Source organism: Vipera berus (genome assembly GCF_964194415.1).
Source record: "Vipera berus genome assembly, chromosome: 7".
NCBI classification, from domain to species: domain Eukaryota; kingdom Metazoa; phylum Chordata; class Lepidosauria; order Squamata; family Viperidae; genus Vipera; species Vipera berus.
The window spans coordinates 14,146,432-14,163,480 of record NC_138209.1 but is presented as its reverse complement, the minus strand read 5'-3'; the positions used below and the strand labels follow the sequence as shown (position 1 = coordinate 14,163,480).

Sequence of the window (17,049 nt, the reverse complement as noted above, 5' to 3'; positions counted from 1 at the left end):
ATAAACAGATAAGGGCAGTGCCAGTAAAGTATAGCATCAGTAATAGTCATACTAGCTTTTTTTTTTTAGCAAGTTGCTCCTGAGTAATTGGAAACGGTTTAACTAAAGCCTGGCTGGCAGAGTGTGACACCATTTTCTTATCAAAAATCTTCTTTCTCCCTTGGATGCAGTGTTGCGAAGGGTGTCTTTCCCAATCAAAATTCTTGCGTGTGATGAAGAAAATGTTTCCTTGAACCAAAGAGAACACCACCTGTTGTGCAAGAGTTTTCAGGCAAAAAAGAAAATGGATCACTCACAGGGTTAATAATATGGGAGATTAAAAGGGGGGGGAGCTTGCAGTACAGTTTTTGTTTAAAGCAGCTTTAAACAGCCAAAGTCCATTTACTCAATAGTATAACCACTTGATTTAAATTAGATTTGTGTATTTAGAATAGCAGTCTTTATGCACTTATTAATAGCAGGAAGCGGAATTTAAAAGAATTCTCTTAATAGGCTATAAAATGTCCAAGAGAAAGGTACAAAGAACAAACAGGCAACCTCAGGTTTTTCAGCCAAATTTCCACCAGCAGGAGGGACAATTTAATTGCAGCCCCAGCAAACAGGGCTTTCGGTGGCAGGGATACTACCAGCCCTAATGCCGAACAGATGATGAATCTAGTTTTGGCTCTATCGTTTTCTGTATTTGATAGTGTTAGCAAAACACCAGCCTCAAACTGCCTTTTATTATTTTATTAATTTTGCTGTTCTTTGTTTCACTGAATTGCTTTGATTTGTTACGGTGCCTCTTTAAAAAAAATGACATAGTATTAGTTGCCTTGGTTGGCCTTCAGCCAAAATAAGTGTAGATTGTTAGTTTCGAAAATAAATTGTGTAGGACTACTGCAGGTATGCAAAAGTGAAAAAGTATGTTTTCTTCTCCATACTATTTTATTATTTTATTTTAATGGAAGGGTTGTCTTAGGTTTGCTGGCAGTAAATCAATGAAGGGAGACTATCATCTGTTTCTGAGCTCTTTTTGGAGTGGACAAATCATGTCTTCCTTATGAGCAACTATGCATACATAACCATCCTTCCCTGTTTCAATTCTTTCCCCTCTTCTAACATTAAATAACTTTTATAAGGCAGGTAATATTTGCCACTTGAATTGCTACTCAGTTCTACTACTGAAATTCAGTGTAAATTATGAAACTGACCCAGAACTAATTAAGGAGATTGATATTATGAGCAAGGTTTTTATCAAGGTGTAGGTCAAGTCCAACTGAGAAAGATTTCAAGCTAGTTTTGTTCATAATAAGCTGAAGAGAATATATATATATGGGAAAGAGCTTGAAGCCTCTTAAGTTTCCCAAAAAGGATTATTCAAAAGACTCTATTTCATGCTAAAATATATTTGAACAGGTGGGCTGGTACCCAAAGAACCTTGGAACTGGTTTGCCTGACTCTAAAAGGGCATTTTTAGTAATTACTTTTGCAAGTGACAGATGTTTTAGAATCAGCTTGCAATGTGGCCAGGTGGCATGCTGTTCAGTGACAGAGGAGGAGAAATTTTGTTGCAACAATAGATTCTACTAGCTTTTGGTCTCTGATCCCTATCATCATGAGCAATCAAGAGATACTCTTGTCTTCACTTGAAGTAGCCTTCACGAAGTGACTCCCACATATCTTTTTTCTACCCTGGCAACAGTGGCTGAAAATTGTTGTCATGATCTGCTGTTTTGATTTAGCAAGGCCATCCTACTTTGTATTGTTATTTTGCCACTATACCTTCAACCTTCTCCAAATAGTACACATGTTCTCCAGCTATCAAAACGCACCTCCACCTGCATGCATTTGATTCTGCTGCAAAGTCCTCTAGAACTCATCTTCCATACCTTTTTAGGGAACCATCCTAGCAGGCATCCTAGTTATATAGTTACATAGTTATACTGCCCTGGTGGCGCAGTGGTTACTATGCAGCATTGCGGGGGAATTCTGCCCATAGCCTGGAGTTCGATCCTGTTGGGTCTCAAGATTGAATCAGCCTTCCGTCCTTCCGAGGTCGGTAAAATGAGGACCCAGATTGTTGGGGGCAATATGCTGACTCTGTAAACCGCTTAAATCAGTCCAAGAACAAATCAGGTTCGGACCCATCCGTCTTATTATGAACTCCCCCCCCACACACACACACTTTGGCATAGATGTGCATCATTTCAGGCCATTAGAAAAGAAAACACACAGTGCTTGATGCTTTCAACCTGCTTTATGTATTGACTGCTTCACTTGTCTTGCAGTGTCCCACCTGGCTTTGAAGGAATGAAGCAGCAGGAAATCTGTAACAAAATCATGGTGCACATGCTAGAAAACTGCAGTTCCTTGTTTGAATGGGAGCATAAGAAGAAGGAAGGAGGATGCAAGGAGTCACCAAAAATTATATTGGTGAAAGTGAGTGTTTGAACCATTCTTTCTATAAACCATGACTTTCTATAAACAAGGTCAGTATAGTAAGTGTCAGAGTAACATGGTCAGGATGAAGAGACTCAGGCTTGGGGACTTTTAATTTTTTATACTTTTTCATTGATCAAAACTGTATGTTACTCCTCTGTTGTTGTTTTTATTGTGTGTGCTCACCCATGTACGAGTATGTAATACCTGCATCCAGGAGCTTGTTTGGTAAATCAGAATACAGAATGCAACTCCGGGAAGCAAAAACCAAACGAATGGGAGAAAAACAGTGCAAAGGACTTGTTTCATTGATCTGGGCTAAAATTCTGAGAGGAAATACAGTGGTACCTCAGTACTCGTTGTTAATTGATTTCGGGAAGCGCAATGAGTACCAAAAACAATGAGTACCAAACATATTTTTTTCCCCCATAAGGAATAATGTAGTGAGTCACAAGGCAGCCGACACCGACAAGTTCTAGCTTGTGCGTTGAGTGCCAAACAAACAATGAGTGCTAGGACAAAGTTTTTGTGTTAAAATGTGTTGAGTACCAAATTCACTGAGTTTCAAAGCAGCTGAAAGAAAAAGGATAAAAGCTTAATGAGAGTATCCTCAAAGAAGTAATAGAAGGCCATATTACAGATGAAATCAAGTAGTTGAATGCCGGTTGTTTGGTTTCAAAGCAGCAAAAGAAAAAGGATAAAAGCTTAATGAGAGTATCCTCAAAGAAGTAATAGAAGGCCATATTACAGATGAAATCAAGTAGTTGAATGCCGGTTGTTTGGTTTTGATTCTAACGAGAGCCTGGAAGCCAAGAGGAAAACGCCAGAGCTGCAGCCAGATTGTTTTTTTCTCTGCCAGTGGGGTTCTTGTTAATTTCCCCTCTGCTCTCTCTGAGTTCTTCAGCCCATTTTCTTTAGCTCATCATTAAATTCTGCACCTAATGATCCCTTTGGCACTCCAGCCCCAGACCTTTTAAGAATGGAATCCAATACCAGAAGACTATAACTGATAAAGGAGAATATTTATAGCTCAGGGTTGACTTGAGGGGTCCTTGGTGCTCTCTGAAGTTGCTTGTTTTCTTGCAGACATTTCATTTCTCAAACTAGCCTTAGCCCTGATGATGCTACCTAGTTTGGGTAATGAAACGTCTACAAGAAAACAAGCAAGCTCAGAGAACACCAAAGACTATAATTACTTAGGCCTTTGCTATCCCAATCATTTACAGCAGAGCCTGATTTCCTGAAACCCTTCCATTTGGGCAGATTTCCCAATAATATTAAATTCTCCAGTCTACTTAAAAGACTGATAGGAACAGATGACTCACAGTCATCCATCAACAGCCAACAATTATATTTTCCCCAAACAAATCTATGCAATTCATCCCTGGGTTTGCTCTTATACTCCAAAATCATTTTGCTTTTCTCCTTTCTCTTCTCCACTTCCATCCCATTCATTATTAGGTCTACACCCTAACTGCAGGTTTAAAACAGACTAGTGACGCCAGATTATCAAAAAATAAAATATGTGTAAACATTGATGCAATTTATTATGGTTTGTCGCACAGCCAGCCAGATATTTAGACTGGATTTGGTATTTTTATCCTCCTATGGAGTCCTTCCTAAGGACTTGGGATAAGCAGTTATTGTTTGATGAAGTTAAACATATCATTGCAAGATGTGTAAACTGTTCCAAGTAAAGTTGTTGTGATCATTATTTACCGGTTAACATTTGTGCTGTTTAGTTGTGTACAAAGCAGTGTCTTTTATCTTTATGAGTGCTAATTAATCTGAGTTTCTGGCCATTGTTTAGGTTGAATAGGAAGCAGCCTTGGAAAATAAGATATGTCCTTGACTGGTGTTATGTCCAAACAAAAGCCAGCAGCCTTGTAACTAGAATTGTTTTTGGCTTTTTAGCATTTGTGATAATGATGTAAAATAATTTGCTTTTTGCTATCAGTCATACAGCAAAGTATCTGGGAGACTATTTTGTAAACCAAGAGACAAATGCACATAAATTCATGGGAGAAAGGCATCACTTGAAAGTTTCCCTCTCTTTAAGCTTTTATTGTTCTTGTTGCTGATTATAAATTGATGGAGAAACAAAAGGCTGGTGGGAGGGAGAGGAAAATATTTGGGGGGAGAATGATCAGGGAGAATGAATCTTTTATTTGCTTATTTTCTTGGTAGGATTGTCTAATCTTTGATTGGTGACACTATAGCCACAAAACTCAGGAAAGACTACAAAAAGAACCGTGTTAAAGTTGTACATTCTTAAAGGTAAAGGTAAAGGTTCCCCCGCACATGCGTGCTAGTCGTTTCCGACTCTAGGGGCCGGTGCTCATCTCCATTTCAAAGCCGAAGAGCCAGCGCTTGTCCGAGGACGTCTCCGTGGTCATGTGGCCGGCATGACTAGACGCCAAAGGCGCACGGAACGCTGTTACCTTCCCACCGTAGTGGTCCCTATTTTTCTACTTGCATTTTTACGTGCTTTCGAACTGCTAGGTTGGCAGAAGCTGGGACCAGTAACAGGCACTCGCTCTGTTACGCGGCACTCGGGATTCGACCCGCCAAACTGCCGACCTTCTGATCGACAAGCTCAGCGTCCTAACCCACTGAGCCACCGCTTAAATTAGCACAACTTTGGCAGGTGACAGGAAAGCCATGAAATAAAACACTGCACAGATATTCCAGTTTTTTTTTGAAGTATTATACTTTATTTATTGCAATCCAACTGTAGAATATATGTGGAATATACACATTGATACAAAGGTTTGACATACAGAAATGCAATCAGTTTGGGAGACAAGGTGTGTGTTATTTCAGATTCTCTGCTCATGGATGTATGTCCAATGTAACATATTAACTAATAAGTAAATATTAGACTAGGAAACTATAAAAGGAGAACTTACGCTGAAACACCTTTTCAAATGGACAGCACAGAGTCTTATTTATGCATAGTTGAGAAAGTCTTGTCAGGCAATCACAGTCTTGAAATAGAAGCACGTTAATACCGTAATTTGAAATAGTATCTTCTAATGCAGAGGCCCCCAACCTTTTGGGCACCAGGGACTGGTTCCGTGGAGAGAAGTTTTTCCACGGACCGGAGGTTGCATGGTTTTGTGTGCTGCCTACATCCCGCGGATGGGGCTTTGCTTGTTTGTGCGGACCAGTTGTTGGCATGCTGTGGCCCGGTACTGGTCCACGGACTGGGGGGTTGGGAACCCCTGTTCTAATGCTCTTTTTGTGTGTGTTAACCTGTAATGAGCTTGTATTTTAATTAAGAAGTGTGAGAAAGACTTTAGTTAAGTCTCCAGAGAAGTTTGGCAAAGTACTTTGTGGTAAGGGTTATGGTGATGATTTAACTATAACAGAGGCATACAAACAGATTGGGTAATAAGAAACAGTTGCTCACATTTTGTTTGAATTGGTTGGATTAGAGAAAAGAGCAAACAAACCTGGCTTAGTGCATGTTACATTTTCCACAGCATTGTGCCAATTTTTTTTCCTCTGTAATATGTCCCCCCCCCTTCCTGTTGCTGGTAAAAGCGTTTACCATAAGGCAATTGGTCATTGTCTGGTAATAATTCCTTCCCTGTCAAATGTAATATATACCAGATGTTAATTTAACTAAGAAAACTTCCAGGTCATATTTTGAGTTGATGCCAGAAATACCATCTAATCACTTGAGTGCATTCACCCATAAGGCTAAATTAAATTTTTCAGCTCAAATTACTGAAACAGCCTGGTTCATAAGCCACAATAATTGAGTTTCAGGGCAGTGTTAAGATCAAACGTAAACCAGGTTTTAACATGGTTTAGGGTTATAAACAAACCTGGCTTTGATATGAGTTGACTATCATTGCTACTGCACTATTGCCATACATTGGTTCTCCTCTGCCATTAGTGGAACAGACTGAACCTGACAGCTACATAGTAGAGCTGGGCATGTTTAGCATTATGAGCAAAATTTTGATTATTTCTTTTCAAGAGAACATTTAATTCTTGCAGATCATTTTTAGTATTTTGTTGAGCAGATGGATATTTTTTCTTAAAAAAAAATAGAAGAACAAGAAAAAAAATTCATTGGGATATTTTTCCCTAGTGAGATTAAAATACACTCCCTTCTAGGTGAAAGTTTATGAGCTTCGTGGTCTTTCCTTTAGCATCCTGTACAGCTGCCAAGGAGAGTGACGTTGTTGTATTTTATTTCACTTTCATCATTTTGACATGTCTTTCTAACGATATTGCCGCTCTAAATAACTTCCCGAATTATGTGCCATCAGATTTGTTTGTTTATGCAATGTATAGGCTGCCCAACTCCCAATGATTGTGGGTGTCTTACAATTAAAAATAAGTGAAAACCATAAAAAAAAATCATAAGCAGCCTGAATGCAAACAAACAAACGAACAGACGAAAAGGTCCTGGTGACTTCATAAAGTAAATCCTTCTCCAAGATGATCTTTTCCCCAACCTGGCCCTTCATGTTTTCTAATGGTAGAGACATTGCTGCCATAATCCATCCAACTTGCTATTGGTCTTCCTCCCTTGCCTTCTACTTTTCTCAACATTACTGATTTCTCAAGGGAGTTGAGTCTTCACATAATAGGTCCAAAATACGACCATATGAGCATGGCCATTTGTGCCTTGGGTGAGAACTATGGGTTAATTTTCCTTTGTTTTCTTGACTTATTGATAATATTTCCGGGTGTTCTTCAAAACTGAAGGTTAAAACCACTGATTTTTTTCCCTCCCGCTTCAGAATTCAGAATTCAATTTTTACTTTCCTAGAGTTATTACAGGAAAACCATTTCCTGCATGATTGTTATCTTTATACTGTAGGTAGCTTTAAAGTTTTATGGGTAAGGCTATATGTTCTAACCACTGCATCAGCGGAGTCCTGGTGGTACAGTTGTTAGACTGCAGTATTGCAAGCAAACTGCCCACAGCATGGAGTTCGATCCTGTTGGGGCTCAAGATTGAATCAGCCTTCTATCCTTCCGACTTTGGTACAATGAGGACCTAGATTGTTGGGGGCAATATGCTGACATTGTAAACCACCCAGAAAGTGCTATAAAGCATATAGCGCAGCATATAAGTCTATGTGCTATTGCTATATGTTACACTATCTGAATATCTTAACAACGCATATAAATATTTTTTGCCTTATCAATAACTTTGAGGAGAGCACTGTCAAACTGCAGCTAAGTTGTGATATCACACAGATGGATAATGATCTGAGCTTTTATGTTCTAAAGAAGCAGCAATGGTTCCACACAGTTTCTTTGTTTTGGTTTTTAAGCCCTTCTGGTACTCAGCATTATAAATTATTTCTCTCATAATGGTGCTGTAGTTTTTCTTTCTTGACCCATCAGAATATCACAACATAATGTTTTACAAATGTAATCCCAGCCTCTTTCTCACAAACCCAAGTATACCCTACCAAATCTTAAAAACAAATCACAACATTAGGATCTGCTTGATATGTTGGCAATACAGCAGTCCTATCTGCTTGAATTCAGTTAATATAAATACTAGCCTACTGCTAAGCTTGGATTTCCAATTGCTGCTTTGCTGCTGAAATACATCAGGAATGCGGGATGCAGGAGTTTTGTTTTGAGGTGTTTCTTTTTAGTCAATATAGTTGTGATTTAAAAAAAATCATTTCACACAAGTGGGAGAGAACATTTCAATGCATATCTCTATTTGAAACTCAAATGCCTGTCAAGTGAAGCGGCAGTCTGTTCTTGTTTCAGGATGCATCTCCAGACATATTTTTATTAATTCCTTTTGATGTTTCTTGATAGGAGGCTAGTTGCAAGACATCCCCGCCAATCTTGCTGAAGAGCCTTGAGACAGAAAAGCCCAAGCCAAAACCAAGAACAAAGGTACAGAAAAATAAATATATTAATTTTTTTCAGTGCCTGCTTTTCATTTTCCTTTTATCTGCATTATTTATTAAATTTAAATGCCACCCATCTCACGGTCCAAAGTGACTCTGGCTGGCTTACAGTGTAATAAAATAGAAATATAAAAACAATCGTAAATATGTTTAGAAGCATTTGGGCATACTGGAACAGAGTCAGAGAAGAGTAATGAGAATAAACAGGAGACTAGAAGCTAACTCTTGGGAAGAAAAATGGAAGGAGCTGAGCAACTTTAGCCTTTTAAAGGGAGTCTTGGGAGAGGATATAATGTTGTTGTTAGCTGCGAAGTCGTGTCCGACCCATTGCGACCCTATGGACAACGTTCCTCCAGGCCTTCCTGTCCTCTACCATCTTCTGGAGTCCATTTAAGCTCACGCCTACTGCTTCAGTGACTCCATCCAGCCACCTCATTCTCTGTCGTCCCCTTCTTCTATTGCCCCCAATCTTTCCCAGCATTAGGCTCTTCTCCAGTGAGTCCTTCCTTCTCATTAGGTGGCCAAAGTATTTGAGTTTTAGCTTCAGGATCTGGCCTTCTAAAGAGAAGTCAGGGTTGATCTCCTCTAGGACTGACCGGTTTGATCGCCTTGCAGTCCAAGGGACTCGCAGGAGTCTTCTCCAGCACCACAGTTCAAAGGCCTAAATTCTTTGGCACTCAGCCTTTTTTATGGTCCAACTTTCACTGCCATACATTGCAAGAGGATATAATAGCGCTCTTCAAATACCTGAAAGAAAAGGTACTATGTGAGAATGGCCTTGGGAGTCAGATCAAAGAGCTGCAGATAGGATTCCTGCGGAAGGAATGGGGACCTCACAAACATCTCAGAAGAGGCCCTAGTTTTTTGGATTGTAAAGTTAAGAGGGGAAATAGGTACTTTCATTCTTGGAGGATTTTGTTAATATGAATTTACAATAAAGATAGAGCTAGTGCTTCTTGGTGCCCAAGGTCATTCCTGTCTGGACTGACAAGGCTGACAGAATATGACTTAAAAGTCAAGACATGTACTCCATCGTTCCCAGATGCAGGACACAGAATCATTGAATTTGCTTAAAAGCAGATATCAGTTGCATGTTTAGACAAAAAAAACAACCCTAAAGGTCAGAGCAGTTCAACAGTAGAAACAAACATTTGGAGGAAATTATGCTCTTCCCTTCATTGTTTGTCCTCAGGGGGAAGCCAAACAGCCACCTGTCATGGACGCTTTAATTTGGCTTCCTGCACTGAGTAGTAATTTGGATTAAATGGTCTAACTGCCTTCTTCCAACTCTAGGATCACATGTCCTGTTTTGTGATTCCACTAGTTCCCACTTGTCCTTTGTGGATTGCTTCAGAGTAAATACATTCTTGGACACTGTACATTCTTGGACACTTGTTTCTTAAATCACCAGATAAAAAAATGAAGATTTCTTAGAAATGATCCCATCTACAGTAGGTTTTGTTCTGTAAACACCTACTTGCCAAGTGTGTGTGCATATACACAATACTTTGACAAAACGCCAAGGAATTTTAGCCATGCCACACTTGCATCAGTGTTTGGGAACTGAATTTAATTTTGGCATCCATGCTTTATTGACCCACCTATCAAAAATATATAACTCAACATTCTGCACTTTACAGTTATGCTGCACTCAATGTCTGTTGCTAAGACCACTTGAATTGATAGCTTTTGAAGGTATAAGAACAGGCATGATAAAAAGGTAGAGGTAGATTTGCTTAGATACAGATGTCCTCTTCTGGAATCCCAGTGAATTTAGAATTACTACAGATTAAATATTTGCCTTACAAGAGAGAAGGAATGCCCTATAATATTTGTCCTTTCAGCTCAGGAATGAAGGACATTAATAAACTTGCCTTGAAATTTTAGCAATGTCTTCTTTTCAAACTGAGAATGGGAAAGTTCAGCTTTTGGGTGGAGCAGATGGTTTAAATCCTCGGTGGCACTTCGTTCATACATCTAATTTGTCAGAAATCTGATTTGCTCTCATTTCGGTTGCAGGATTTGTTGTATCTAAACTTGAACAGACTTGTTGACTTTTTTCCACATTGGTCTTAAATGCTACCATTAAGTATGATTTTACATAGCATCAGGGACAAATGATTCAATTATCTACTTTTTAGGAACATTTGGATTTGAGTTGGATTTGTTAGGTGTATAACCTGGCTTTTCTTCCAGAAACTTAAGGCAGCTCTCCAAAGGATCTTCATTTGTTTTATCATGGTGAGTTGGAGTAAAAGGCAATGTATAAAAACTTGGTGCTTCTCATTGGGGATGTTGTAGAAAGAAAGCCTTGTTAGTCTAAAGTAGCCATAATTCAGAGTTATTTATTTGTTTATTTATTTATTTCATGAATGAAGGTGAATATACGTGTCCCAGGATAATGTTGCAGGATCCAATCTGGGTTGGTCACCAGGACCAGAGATTTAGTCTTCTGAGCTTTGGGGCTCGTGCTGTAACCCATCTTCAGGGAATTTCTCTCCAGCAGAGTGTGTGGTATTCAGTGTGTGGTATTTATGGTGCCTGTTGTAAGTGGCTTTTATATGTTGATTGGGGTGTGTCGGTGGCTGTTTTTTAAGTCGTTAGCTGTCCTTTGCTTGTGCTGGCCAGCCCTTGCATTCTAAGTACTTGATAGGCTGGTGGTAAATCAGCACTTCTATTGACTGACGAGGGGCCTGTTTCCCAGACTTCAATCACTTCCCTGGCTGTTTTTGTGCCTGCTCGTCCAACAATCTTAATAGCTGCAAAATTGAATGTATGTCTTTGTTCCTTGCAGTGTGAGGCTACCAATGAGTTTGGGTTTCCTTGTCTGACCGCTGGCTTATGTTCTTACAATCTGGTGGTTAGCTTGCTCCCCTCTGTGCTACATAATGACAGGGGCAATCCATGCAGGGGATCTGGTAGATTACATTGGAAGCATCTCCCACTTCCAAGCGATCTTTTACATCAATATTTATTTATTTATTTATTTATTTATTTATTTATTTATTTATTATTACTAATGTGAATCCAATCAACTGTGGCTTAATTAGTAAACACCAGATTAACAAATCATCAAAGTGCAATTTGTGAATCCAGTTTAATTTTCTTACATTTCATGAGCTGTTTTGGATGCTTTGGGGAGAAAGCAATAACATAAATATTTTCTCTCCAACGGTATAGTTCAGAGATTATAATGCAGTATGAATCCAGTGACCTTCTTTACTTTTTCTATCAGTTTAAGCGAGCTGGCTTACCATCATATATTGTAAAAGCAGCCAACACTCTTCAGATTACCTCTCTCAGGACCTTCCAACCTTTAGATACATTGCAAGGGAAAATAGCCATTGGAGTCTAATACATATAGCCAGAAGTTTGCACTTTCTTGTGGTCTGAGGCAATTTGAACTTGTGCAAATTTGTGGTTATTGTTTTACATGGAAACATGCTCATAAATCAGAGCTTTATTGCTACATCTTTTAGCATGCATGCTCAAAAGCCAAATTTTGGATAATTTCCCAGCCTAACCCTCCCCCTTTCTTTCCCCCTCCCCTCCTCCCACCAGCCTTTCTTGGAACACAGAAATAAAATTATAGTGAGAAAGGAAGTGGACTTTTTCATGTTTTATCAGCCTACAGCTTTTTTTGAAGTTTAAAATTGTAAGTTTGTTCCACTTGTCTTTATCTAACAGAGATGATCGTTGGCAAAACAGATACATATGGAGTAAAAGCTGAAAGTAATGTTAACTAGGAGTAGAACTATTTTCTGCCCAATCTTTAAAAATGTTTTCTTTGGCTTTGGATACATAATATAATGCAAAAGGTTTGTTTGGGGCAGAAAATAAGAGTTGTTTCTTCAGCCACATCCGTTTTTTTTCACACGTGCTTTATGACTTAGAGAAAGAGATAGTTCGGTCAGACGTAGAAGGGTTGAAATTGGTTTGCTGGTCTTGTTTTGTTATTGTTTTGTTTGGAAAGATGAAATTGAATTTGTACTGCAGGGAGAGAGGAGTAAGTCCTTCACCTGTTTTGTGGCCTGTTGTACGTTGTGTGAATTGATCTTTCTTTCAGTTCTTTGCCAGCTAGAAGAAAAGCAGCTTTTCTCCAACAACTTTCATTATTAACCTTTCTTTTGTTTATTAAAGCAAAAGTTCATTTCCTCAGTTAGCAAGGGTGTCTCTCCCTTCTTCTGAGTACTTGACGGAAGACAGTTGTTCTTTTGATTGGTGTGCTAGAGGAAGAAAACAACATCTTTTCAGGAACAGCAGGAAAAGTTGCCTATTTAGCCCCCAAGTTCTGTTCTCATAGTGAGGGCAGAACCACCAACTGTATATATCTCAAATCTGATGCAAGTTAATCTTTTCTCCAGATGTTGGAATTGGCCAGCATTGTTCTGTCCCTTGATCTGTTCCAGTTCTCCTGCTTTGTTTTAGGTCGGAGACACAACATTTATTTATTTTTTTGGTCCAAGGACTTTGACTTTGAGTTGGGCATTTCATAGCAAATGGAGGAATGAAACTGTGTTGGAAAAATTTTAAAAATGGAGGAAAATTAAAACAATGAACAATTTATGAACGTTGGTATTATTTTACACTGTTTGTTTATAAAATTTATTAGCCGCCCATCTTACCACAAGGTAACACTGGGCGGCTTACAGTCACAGAAGACTGTAAGTACACATACACATACACACACAAACACAAACACCCACCCACTGAAAAACATAACTAGGTTATTATAAGCCAGACGCTATGATCCAATTAAAGATGGAGAAGGCGGGGGCAGGATGGGTAGGGGAGGTACGATCTGTTGTTAATTGTTCAACCACCTCCACTATGATGCTCCCCATTGGAGCCCCAAGCTAACTGAGAGAGCCAGGGCTTTAGGCCCTGACAGAAGATCAGGAGGGTTGGGGCTGACCTCACAGTGGGGTGCAAGACATTCCAGAGGGCAGGTACAATGGCAGAGAAGGCCTTTTCCTGGACCCCGCCAGCCGGAATAATCAGGTCAATGGGGCCTGCAGATGCCTCCCTTGCTGGCATGGGCAGATCCCTGTAGAATGAGACAGTCCCTCAAGTACAGTTATAAACTGCATAACAGTTATCTTTAAATATGCATGCTGACATACATTTGTACGGATGTACACGTGTACATACACATGTAGAGGTAAAGATTCCTGCGCACATGCGTGCTAGTCGTTTCTGACTCTAAGGGCCGGTGCTCATCTCCGTTTCAAAGCCGAAGAGCCAGCGCTTGTCCGAGGATGTCTCCGTGGTCATATGGCCGGCATGACTAGATGCCAAAGGCGCACGGAGCGCTGTTACCTTCCCACCGTAGTGGTCCCTATTTTTCGACTTGCATTTTTACGTGCTTTCGAACTGCTAGCTGGGACGAGTAACAGGCACTCACTCTGTTACGCAGCACTTGGGATTCGACCCGCCAAACTGCCGACCTTCTGATCGACAAGCTCAGCGTCTTAACCCACTGAGCCACCGCGTCCCTACATACACATATAGTGATCACCATTCTCTGATAGATCAGCTGATTCTCGGCCTTATAACATGATTCTCCCCAGCGATTGTGTCTTGAGTATACTCCCTGTCTCCACACAACCATGTGTGTGTACACAAACATTTGTGCAGAGGAGATGGCAAGATGAGGCAGAAGAAAGTTTGTAGCAATGTGGGGTTTTGTTGCTAATTAGGAAAAAGGCCTTGGGAATGAATGTAGGAGGCCATGCGCCATTAAGATTAAGGGCCTGATGTAGAACTGAGGTCAGTGGGAGAAAGGGAATAGAAAAATGGCATGAATCCTTCAGTCATTAACTCAGAGGTGATCTTTTAGGCAGAAACACACTTCCAGATACACAAGTACAGATAGATCAAGGTGAAAATAACTCAGAGCTGCATCAGGACCCATTTCGCTTCCAAAGACTAAAATAATGCAGGATCCAGCCAGAACACAAGCTATCTTCTCAACTCTTCAAAGACAGCCCAAATCATTCCCCAGTGCAAGGAGATAACGCCCTGGAGCAAGCTTTCCCACACACACACACACACACAACAGCACTAAACCTTTCCAGGAGGCTTGCTTTCTGACTGCAAAAATGTTGATTTTTATATTGCAATGATTAAATGAAATTGCAGCCAAGCTGAACAACCTCCAACCATCCCTGAATCTTCAATCCCCCATGGTAATCAAGGGGTTAATATCGTAGCATAAGTCAGCCACCTCAGCACTTGGACAGCCAATGTTTCCAGGCATCAGAAGCAGTTAATTTAGCCAACCACCCCTATGTGCTCCAGGGAAAAAAAAACTCCTTCCAATCCATTGGAATGGCCACAGATGGAAAACCCAGAGGCTTATAGTGACCTCTCTGTGTCACAAACTGCCAAAGTAGAGCCATCGATTTGGAATATTTTCATTAGCTAACTCAGGGGTAGGCAACAGGAATTTTGGCTCAGGAATTTTGGGAGTTGAAGTCCGCGAGTCATAAAAGAGCCAAGGTTGCCTACCCCTGATAACTCATGAAATACCAAGTGTATATAATTAACTTTTCATCAGGTATTTCTTCCTTCTGAACTTATTAACTGAGTTGTTGTTGTTAGTTGCGAAGTCATGTCCAACCCATCGCGACCCCATGGACAACGTTCCTCCAGGCCTTCCTGTCCTCTACCATTTCTGGAGTCCATTTAGGCTCACGCCTACTGCTTCAGTGACTCCATCCAGCCACCTCATTCTCTGTCGTCCCCTTCTTCTCTTGCCCTCAACCTTTCCCAGCATTAGGCTCTTCTCCAGTGAGTCCTTCCTTCTCATTAGGTGGCCAAAGTATTTGAGTTTCAACTTCAGGATCTGGCCTTCTAAAGAGCAGTCAGGGTTGATCTCCTCTAGGACTGACCGGTTTGATCGCCTTGCAGTCCAAGGGACTTGCAGGAGTCTTCTCCAGCACCATAGTTCAAATTCTTTGGCTCGCAGCCTTTTTTATGGTCCAACTTTAACAGCCATACATTGCAACTGGGAAGACCATAGCCTTGACTATACGCACTTTTGTTGGCAGGGTGATGTCTCTGCTTTTTAGTGTGCTGTCTAGATTTGCCATGGCTTTTCACCCCAGGAGGAAATCCCTTCATGGATTACTGCCTTGTCGTGGCGAAGGGGCTTGCGTAATTCAATGAAGCTATGAGCTATGCCGTGCAGGGCCACCCAAGACAGACAGGTCATAGCAGAGAGTTCTGACAAAACGTGATCCACTGGAGAAGGAAATGGCAACCCACTCCAGTATCTTTGCCATGAAAACCCCATGGACAGTATTAACTGAGAGCATAACATTAAAAAGGATCCCGGTTTTTAAGAAATGGCACTCTTTTGTACCTCATGAAAGCATAACCTGGCGTATTCAATTCCTGTTGAGAGGCCTAACACTTGAAGCCCTTGTTCCTGTTCTCGGTGGCAAAAGACACCGAGATCAACCAGGACTTTGCCCAGGGCATCTTTGAGGAAAGGATAAGGAAGAGGCAGCCACAGATATTAGGCATTAAGTCTGATAGGGAAATGGATCTTTTTGGTGTTTAGGATACGCCAAAAACCTTGATTTCTTTTGAGGTTAATGAGATCTTTGTTTTCTATATACAGAACAATATCAACCTTTCCAATAATCACTGAAAAGCACATGTTTTGTCCCTATGAATAGCAGATATAATATACAATTTACAAGTAGTGAAAATTGTAAATGGCTATGAATACTTGGGAAAGATCCAAGTGGTATAGAAATACAGGAAATACATGTAGCAAATAAAGCCATTTCATAATTTATAAAGAATAAAGGATGAGTTTTGACTCCTAAGTGTTTATTTAGTAACTAAAATCTTCTGGGATATTTTTCAAGATCCCAGACTAGCCCTGTAAACCGCCCTGAGTCCTTCGGGAATAGGGCGGTATAGAAATTTAATTAAATAAATAAATAAGCCCTGGTTTTCCTAGATGTTCCCATCCAAAAACTAGCTGGAGGTGACCCTACTTAGCTTTTTCAGAATCAACCAAGTGCAATGATGTAATGTACGGTATACCAGTATAAAAAATTCTGTACTTGGAGCAGAATTTCTCCTTATTAAACTCTTCAGCTTCTCACACAGTAGCATAATATTGACAGTAGCTCTGGATTTTTATGTGTTCTCTTTCCTGGGAAAGAACATGAATACAGAAAATGATGTGTTTGTTTCCTCAATCAATCTTTGTTGTGAGATTAAACAAAATGAAGTTAGATATTAAACTATATTGTGGAAGTTCACAATCATGAGGTCTTTAGTTCAGGTAGCAAGGCTTATAAAAGAACACGTACAACTCCTTCCTAATCTTATCTGATAGTTAAATCTTCACCGATTAGCAGTTTTAAGATCGGGTTGCTGTGTTTCTGAAGACAGCAATTTGTTTTAGAAAACCAAGCAAATTTTACCAGTTTAGCATTATTAAGTCTCATGACCAATTTTATAGATTTGATAACTTACCACCATTGTCAAACAACTCTTGGGGGGGAAAAAGTTCCCACAACTTTTGGGCCTGGTGGACATTTTTGGAATATTGAGAACATCTGGATTCTGTGGTAAAATACCTGCTGGGAGTTTGAGTACTCATCACAGGTATGCTGGCTACAAAGCACTAATTGATCAAAATGCTACCCACCGTCTACTCTTCTCACCATGCTTTTGCAGGAGAGCCTGTCCTATCTCTACTTAT

At 40.1% G+C, this 17,049-nt stretch overlaps 1 protein-coding gene across 2 annotated transcripts in view; it reads left to right on the top strand.

Moving 5' to 3' along the window:
• Positions 1–17,049, top strand: part of FAM13A (family with sequence similarity 13 member A) — a gene marked incomplete at its 5' end in the record, with an annotated part of 152,956 nt that overhangs the window by 24,172 nt on the left and 111,735 nt on the right. For both annotated transcript variants that reach the window (XM_081332705.1, XM_081332704.1), the window contains 2 exons: positions 2,271–2,421; positions 8,227–8,307. In XM_081332705.1, the coding sequence (XP_081188831.1) occupies positions 2,271–2,421; positions 8,227–8,307 (232 nt within the window). The remainder of the gene's footprint in view (positions 1–2,270; positions 2,422–8,226; positions 8,308–17,049) is intronic.